The sequence below is a fragment of the Puntigrus tetrazona genome, chromosome 3 (genome assembly GCF_018831695.1).
Source record: "Puntigrus tetrazona isolate hp1 chromosome 3, ASM1883169v1, whole genome shotgun sequence".
Classification (NCBI taxonomy): Eukaryota; Metazoa; Chordata; class Actinopteri; order Cypriniformes; family Cyprinidae; genus Puntigrus; species Puntigrus tetrazona.
Genome location: NC_056701.1, coordinates 16,933,871 through 16,942,970, shown reverse-complemented (window position 1 = coordinate 16,942,970; position 9,100 = coordinate 16,933,871). Strand labels below are relative to the sequence as shown.

Here is a 9,100-nt window from a genome sequence, read left to right as displayed (position 1 = left end):
GAACAAGTCCACGCAAGGCACGGGCGCTCCATGACCATTACATAGTGGTCTTCGCCGCCCTCCCAGTCAAGCAGCTCAATTATCTGGGAAAGCTGGGGCCATCAATGGCCATGAGCATCAGGCCAACCTCCATGGGGACACGTTTGGGTTGACCAGGCTAAAAGAAAGAAAACATGATGCTTAGACGGAAGTGGTTTCCTTAAGACTTCACAAATCAAAACAGTTTGTCTTTGGTTAACATGAATAAACTGAAAACAGTGACTAAGAGACAATACTAAGACAGGGAACGCAGTCTACTCACCACTCGGATAGATGACATGTCTGGAAACTTCTTTGAACATTTCACAGCCACCTAATCAACAAAACAAATTAAGATGAACAATTAGCACATGCAGATAGCTGATATCACTCCAGTCATAAATCCTGAACAGACGTGTTGTTTTTAAGTGAAGAAAATGTATACCTCAAGTCCATCCATGCAGCGAATCCCTCCGTAAACACTGCCACATCCTCCTTCACCCAGCTTCTGGCCGATTTTATATTTGTTGCGAATATGGCCTATTAACAGACAAACATTTGGGGTTAGTATGAAATGCAATTTTATATTATACTGTACAGTATATATATATATATATAATGCTTTCTAACAAAATTTTCTAATTCTCACAGATTTCTTGTTCTTACCCTTCTCCAGGATGTCCTGCACGAGCTGGACCTCAGAAGTGAGGGGGACTTCCTCTCCCTGTACAGCACCCACAGGCACCTCATCAGACCCGGTGGGGGTGTCTTCGGGGTGTACATATTGCACGTGTACACTCCAGTCTATTAACAGATTTAGAAGCAGTTTTGAATTGATGTCCTATAAAAAGGAAACTTTAAAAAAATTCTACTGTTGCTCTAAAATGTTTGGTGCGATAATGTTATCAATGTTTTTATTTTTCCTTTCTTTTAGGTTCCTGTAACCTCAGATTTAGTGACTTATCAACATTTGATGTGGTTGTACCATCTCTATCTGTCCAGGGTGTCTCTGCCTCTATCCCATATTTCTCCACGGCTTTGGCCACATCGTATGTTCCCTTTCTAAGGAAAGAAAAGCGAGGAGCAGCCCACTTCCAGAAGCTCTTCTTTTTTCTCCCTCCATCGGTCTCAAGAGCACCAGCAGACGCCGGTTCACGGTTCTCCTTCACGATGGGGGAGTCTTTGGGTTTGGGCTCGTGTCCACGCTCCAAACCGGTTACTTTTTTAATTCTTGAAAGCAATCCCATGATAAAACCGTTCGCAAGTCGCTAACAGTCGCTATCAAATACTCCAAACATCAACCAACAAAGTGAGAAAGCGATTTTCTTGCTTATATATGCCACTGCTCGCTAATTGTGACGTCATATTGGCAGGTTCGAAATGGAATGCCATTCGCCAAAAAAAAAAAAACAAAAACTGCGTCACGTGCGTCCTTTTGAACGACAGCATTCGGTGTTTATTTCTAACGATACCATTTGTTTTATTGTACATCGTGGGTTGTAAATATAACTGTTTTAGTTTTACTTAAACACATTTAAACTTCTTCATGCTTTAAAGACACCTTAAGGCTTAAAGAAATATGGTTGTAAGAGCCGTCTTGTATTCTTGTAAAGGACGGTTCTAATGTCTATAAAGTGAGTTTTAATATTAAACGTCATATTGATTTTATAAAGCGGGTTAATAATCTATACATGGATATTAAGCGACTTACATTTCAAGAAAAGGATGGTCCAAAGAGTTTCGTCAGCACTGAGCAGCTTTATGAATAAACATGCTTTTGAACGAATCTTTTTGAACAGTCGCTTGCTTCGTTCCTGAACGAATCAGTTGTTTGAACCGCTTTGAACGAACGATTCAGTGACAAACAGTGACTTGCCGCCACCCACTGGCCGTTAGTTTCATTTTGTAATATTTAATTCATAACCTAATAATAGTAGCCTAATAATAATAATAATGAAATAATAGGTAAACAATCTAAATTTAAAAAGGATTCCATGTCACATCTGAGCCTAATTAAACCGTAAATATACCTGAATAGTCTGTAAATATAAATAAATGTCACTTCTGTCCACCACTGTAGTGCGTATATGAATTTTGGTATTGTTTTTAATAGATTTTGATTTAATATGATTATAACTTATCCTTCATGGTTGTCTTGTTGTTGTTATTATTATTATGTTATTATTTAATGTTTTACTATAAAATAAACGAAATAGATGGTGACTTTGATCTTGATACTTAAAACATGAAATAGGCCTATATTTAACATTATTAAAGATTATAAAGATATTTAAAAGAATCTGAAAGGCTCAGAAATAAATTAAATAAATCTGAAAGTTATTTATTTAAACAAATCTGAAGGGTCCACCACTGAAGGTGATGCTTTTGTCAACTTCACAACCAACTTTCATTTAGCATCAGGAGGCATGACCTGTGAATTACAACATCCTGATTGGTCTACAAATAAGACACATTTAGTTAAAAGCAGTAGCAATTATGTCTTGAAATTGAGATGGAATCTAGTTTGAATCATCTGCTGAAAGGCTCATTTACACTCTATAACCTTGCTGAAGAGACACCAGACATTGAAGAATAGTGAGTAGACAGTAGACTCTCCAGCTGAAATGACCAGTCTTTGAACTGCTCATCCAAAATCAATGACAGCAATAGAAACATTGTGGGCTTTACTTTCTGTAACTCCTAGATAGTTTATACAATAATGTATAATTTTAGAGTTTGCAAGTTAAATGATAAAACACGATTAGTTCGAGTTCAACCCTATCTGATATAGGCTAATATTTGTAAATGACATTTAATTGTCTTGTTTGTTTGAACAAACAAGTATTCATTTAATTGTTTAGATTCAGGCTGAAATGTTGGGGTGACACTTCAAGAACGGTACTTGACACTGATTTAGACATTACTTTAAATTACTTTGACAGAAGCCTAAAGGACTGTAGGGAATATAAAACGTTACAAGGAAACAGCACAATGTAAATATAACATTTTATTATATATTTACAGTTTTTTCTCACTGAATTTTTTTTTACATATTTTCTTACACAATTCCTTATAATAAATTCTATGAATATACAATGCATATATTTACAGATCCCCAAGCAGATGATACTACCAGACACAGATATTGCTGCTAAGTAGACTGATGGAAAGACCACTCTTGACAGACCACCAGACACAAAGCTGACTAGAGACTCAAAACAACAGGCCGGCTGTGAGAGGAGTTTTTTTTTATTTTTTTGAGGCTCTTTGTGTTCTTTTTGGAGGTTACTCCGTGACCTGAAACATAACATAAATCAGCATTATTTGTCTAAATACATCACATTTAGAGAAAAGCTGACTTTAAAGTTAATGACGACTGACGATCAAGCTAAACCAAGAAAACGCTTAGCTAGTCTTAAGACTCCGTACCTTAAACCATTCATGGAGATGCATCTTATCCAGTCTGAGTCTCTTCTGTGGATCAGGCTGCAGACAATCCGAAATCATCTGGCAGCATTCTGCAAAAAGACATTTGATCATGTACCTTTTACTTTACCTGCTCTCTTTTTGTACGACACAGAGTCGGTTGTTGTTTGATGAAGATCTCACCTTTTGACAAGCCAGGTCTGCTCCAGAGGTCCACAGCGATCATGTGACGGTCGTGTGATGAAGGACATTCCCACACAGCATTTCATACAGGATGAACCCCAGCGTCCACACTGTAGTGGGTTTTGCGTGGTACCTGCCCTTCATGCTGACCTCGGGTGGACAGTACTCTTGTGTGCCTGCAGGAAGGATGTCTGATGTTTAATAAATTGTCTCAGCATGTTGAGTGCACGTAAGATGTGTTTCTGTGAGACTATGAATAAAATACTTCATGTCACGTACCACAGAAGACTTTGAAGGCAGATCTCTTCATGAGCGCACCGCACCCAAAGTCAATTAATTTGACTTCTAAGGTGTCCTGGTTCACCAGGACGTTCTCCAGCTTTATATCCCGATGGAAGACGCCACGCGCGCAGCAGCAAGTTTAGCCGCATTAATGACCTGCCGCATGATCTTTCGTGCCGTCCCCTCATCAAGGCTTCCTCCATAGTCATGGAGAAAAGTGAACAAGTCCACGCAAGGCACGGGGCGCTCCATGACCATTACATAGTGGTCTTCGTCGTCCTCCCAGTCAAGCAGCTCAATTATCTGGGGAAAGCTGGGGCCATCAATGGCCATGAGCATCAGGCCAACCTCCATGGGGACACGTTTGGGTTGACCAGGCTAAAAGAAAGAAAACATGATGCTTAGACGGAAGTGGTTTCCTTAAGACTTCACAAATCAAAACAGTTTGTCTTTGGTTAACATGAATAAACTGAAAACAGTGACTAAGAGACAATACTAAGACAGGGAACGCAGTCTACTCACCACTGGATAGATGACATGTCTGGAAACTTCTTTGAACATTTCACAGCCACCTAATCAACAAAACAAATTAAGATGAACAATTAGCACATGCAGATAGCTGATATCACTCCAGTCATAAATCCTGAACAGACGTGTTGTTTTTAAGTGAAGAAAATGTATACCTCAAGTCCATCCATGCAGCGAATCCCTCCGTAAACACTGCCACATCCTCCTTCACCCAGCTTCTGGCCGATTTTATATTTGTTGCGAATATGGCCTATTAACAGACAAACATTTGGGGTTAGTATGAAATGCAATTTTATATTATACTGTACAGTATATATATATATATATATAATGCTTTCTAACAAAATTTTCTAATTCTCACAGATTTCTTGTTCTTACCCTTCTCCAGGATGTCCTGCACGAGCTGGACCTCAGAAGTGAGGGGACTTCCTCTCCTGTACAGCACCCACAGGCACCTCATCAGACCCGGTGGGGTGTCTTCTTCGGTGTACATATTGCACGTGTACACTCCAGTCTATTAACAGATTTAGAAGCAGTTTTGAATTGATGTCCTATAAAAGGAAACTTTAAAAAAATTCTACTGTTGCTCTAAAATGTTTGGTGCGATAATGTTATCAATGTTTTTATTTTTCCTTTCTTTTAGGTTCCTGTAACCTCAGATTTAGTGACTTATCAACATTTGATGTGGTTGTACCATCTCTATCTGTCCAGGGTGTCTCTGCCTCTATCCCATATTTCTCCACGGCTTTGGCCACATCGTATGTTCCCTTTCTAAGGAAAGAAAAGCGAGGAGCAGCCCACTTCCAGAAGCTCTTCTTTTTTCTCCCTCCATCGGTCTCAAGAGCACCAGCAGACGCCGGTTCACGGTTCTCCTTCACGATGGGGGAGTCTTTGGGTTTGGGCTCGTGTCCACGCTCCAAACCGGTTACTTTTTTAATTCTTGAAAGCAATCCCATGATAAAAACCGTTCGCAAGTCGCTAACAGTCGCTATCAAATACTCCGAAACATCAACCAACAAAGTGAGAAAGCGATTTTCTTGCTTATATATGCCACTGCTCGCTAATTGTGACGTCATATTGGCAGGTTCGAAATGGAATGCCATTCGGCCAAAAAAAAAAAAAAAAAAAACGCGTCACGTGCGTCCTTTTGAACGACAGCATTCGGTGTTTATTTCTAACGATACCATTTGTTTTATTGTACATCGTGGGTTGTAAATATAACTGTTTTAGTTTTACTTAAACACATTTAAACTTCTTCATGCTTTAAAGACACCTTAAGGCTTAAAGAAATATGGTTGTAAGAGCCGTCTTGTATTCTTGTAAAGGACGGTTCTAATGTCTATAAAGTGAGTTTTAATATTAAACGTCATATTGATTTTATAAAGCGGGTTAATAATCTATACATGGATATTAAGCGACTTACATTTCAAGAAAAGGATGGTCCAAAGAGTTTCACAGCACTGAGCAGCTTTATGAATAAACATGCTTTTGAACGAATCTTTTGAACAGTCGCTTGCTTCGCTTCCTGAACGAATCAGTTGTTTGAACCGTTTGAACGAACGATTCAGTGACAAACAGTGACTTGCCGCCACCCACTGGCCGTTAGTTTCATTTTTGTAATATTTAATTCATAACCTAATAATAGTAGCCTAATAATAATAATAATGAAATAATAGGTAAACAATCTAAATTTAAAAAGGATTCCATGTCACATCTGAGCCTAATTAAACCGTAAATATACCTGAATAGTCTGTAAATATAAATAAATGTCACTTCTGTCCACCACTGTAGTGCGTATATGAATTTTTGGTATTGTTTTTAATAGATTTTGATTTAATATGATTATAACTTATCCTTCATGGTTGTCTTGTTGTTGTTATTATTATTATTATTTATTATTTAATGTTTTACTATAAAATAAACGAAATAGATGGTGACTTTGATCTTGATACTTAAAACATGAAATAGGCCTATATTTAACATTATTAAAGATTATAAAGATATTTAAAAGAATCTGAAAGGCTCAGAAATAAATTAAATAAATCTGAAAGTTATTTATTTAAACAAATCTGAAGGGTCCACCACTGAAGGTGATGCTTTTGTCAACTTCACAACCAACTTTCATTTAGCATCAGGAGGCATGACCTGTGAATTACAACATCCTGATTGGTCTACAAATAAGACACATTTAGTTAAAAGCAGTAGCAATTATGTCTTGAAATTGAGATGGAATCTAGTTTGAATCATCTGCTGAAAGGCTCATTTACACTCTATAACCTTGCTGAAGAGACACCAGACATTGAAGAATAGTGAGTAGACAGTAGACTCTCCAGCTGAAATGACCAGTCTTTCAACTGCTCATCCAAAATCAATGACAGCAATAGAAACATTGTGGGCTTTACTTTCTGTAACTCCTAGATAGTTTATACAATAATGTATAATTTTAGAGTTTGCAAGTTAAATGATAAAACACGATTAGTTCGAGTTCAACCCTATCTGATATAGGCTAATATTTGTAAATGACATTTAATTGTCTTGTTTGTTTGAACAAACAAGTATTCATTTAATTGTTTAGATTCAGGCTGAAATGTTGGGGGTGACACTTCAAGAACGGTACTTGACACTGATTTAGACATTACTTTAAATTACTTTAACAGAAGCCTAAAGGACTGTAGGGGAATATAAAACGTTACAAGGGAACAGCACAATGTAAATATAACATTTTATTATATATTTACAGTTTTTTCTCACTGAATTTTTTTTTACATATTTTCTTACACAATTCCTTATAATAAATTCTATGAATATACAATGCATATATTTACAGATCCCCAAGCAGATGATACTACCAGACACAGATATTGCTGCTAAGTAGACTGATGGAAAGACCACTCTTGACAGACCACCAGACACAAAGCTGACTAGAGACTCAAAACAACAGGCCGGCTGTGAGAGGAGTTTTTTTATTTTTTGAGGCTCTTTGTGTTCTTTTTTTGGAGGTTACTCCGTGACCTGAAACATAACATAAATCAGCATTATTTGTCTAAATACATCACATTTAGAGAAAAGCTGACTTTAAAGTTAATGACGACTGACGATCAAGCTAAACCAAGAAAACGCTTAGCTAGTCTTAAGACTCCGTACCTTAAACCATTCATGGAGATGCATCTTATCCAGTCTGAGTCTCTTCTGTGGATCAGGCTGCAGACAATCCGAAATCATCTGGCAGCATTCTGCAAAAGACATTTGATCATGTACCTTTTACTTTACACCTGCTCTCTTTTTGTACGACACAGAGTCGGTTGTTGTTTGATGAAGATCTCACCTTTTGACAAGCCAGGTCTGCTCCAGAGGTCCACAGCGATCATGTGACGGTCGTGTGATGAAGGACATTCCCACACAGCATTTCATACAGGATGAACCCCAGCGTCCACACTGTAGTGGGTTTTGCGTGGTACCTGCCCTTCATGCTGACCTCGGGTGGACAGTACTCTTGTGTGCCTGCAGGAAGGATGTCTGATGTTTAATAAATTGTCTCAGCATGTTGAGTGCACGTAAGATGTGTTTCTGTGAGACTATGAATAAAATACTTCATGTCACGTACCACAGAAGACTTTGAAGGCAGATCTCTTCATGAGCGCACCGCACCCAAAGTCAATTAATTTGACCTCTAAGGTGTCCTGGTTCACCAGGACGTTCTCCAGCTTTATATCCCGATGGAAGACGCCACGCGCGCAGCAAGTTTTAGCCGCATTAATGACCTGCCGCATGATCTTTCGTGCCGTCCCCTCATCAAGGCTTCCTCCATAGTCATGGAGAAAAGTGAACAAGTCCACGCAAGGCACGGGGCGCTCCATGACCATTACATAGTGGTCTTCGTCGTCCTCCCAGTCAAGCAGCTCAATTATCTGGGGAAAGCTGGGGCCATCAATGGCCATGAGCATCAGGCCAACCTCCATGGGGACACGTTTGGGTTGACCAGGCTAAAAGAAAGAAAACATGATGCTTAGACGGAAGTGGTTTCCTTAAGACTTCACAAATCAAAACAGTTTGTCTTTGGTTAACATGAATAAACTGAAAACAGTGACTAAGAGACAATACTAAGACAGGGAACGCAGTCTACTCACCACTCGGATAGATGACATGTCTGGAAACTTCTTTGAACATTTCACAGCCACCTAATCAACAAAACAAATTAAGATGAACAATTAGCACATGCAGATAGCTGATATCACTCCAGTCATAAATCCTGAACAGACGTGTTGTTTTTAAGTGAAGAAAATGTATACCTCAAGTCCATCCATGCAGCGAATCCCTCCGTAAACACTGCCACATCCTCCTTCACCCAGCTTCTGGCCGATTTTATATTTGTTGCGAATATGGCCTATTAACAGACAAACATTTGGGGTTAGTATGAAATGCAATTTTATATTATACTGTACAGTATATATATATATATATAATGCTTTCTAACAAAATTTTCTAATTCTCACAGATTTCTTGTTCTTACCCTTCTCCAGGATGTCCTGCACGAGCTGGACCTCAGAAGTGAGGGGACTTCCTCTCCTGTACAGCACCCACAGGCACCTCATCAGACCCGGTGGGGTGTCTTCGGGGTGTACATATTGCACGTGTACACTCCAGTCTATTAACAGATTTAGAA

General features: G+C 38.6%; 1 protein-coding gene and 1 pseudogene across 1 annotated transcript; both read right to left on the bottom strand.

Annotated features, from left to right (window-relative positions):
• Window positions 1-3,317: 3,317 nt before the first annotated feature.
• LOC122341314 lies at window positions 3,318-5,393 on the bottom strand (annotated as a pseudogene).
• Window positions 5,394-7,451: 2,058 nt separating this feature from the next.
• LOC122341973 (serine/threonine-protein kinase pim-3-like) lies at window positions 7,452-8,838 on the bottom strand. Its single transcript, XM_043235717.1, is given in 4 exon segments — window positions 7,452-7,670; window positions 7,763-7,831; window positions 7,834-7,938; window positions 8,042-8,838. Coding segments are annotated over 4 exon segments (642 nt in total). The 5' UTR covers window positions 8,397-8,838; the 3' UTR covers window positions 7,452-7,557.
• Window positions 8,839-9,100: the final 262 nt, after the last annotated feature.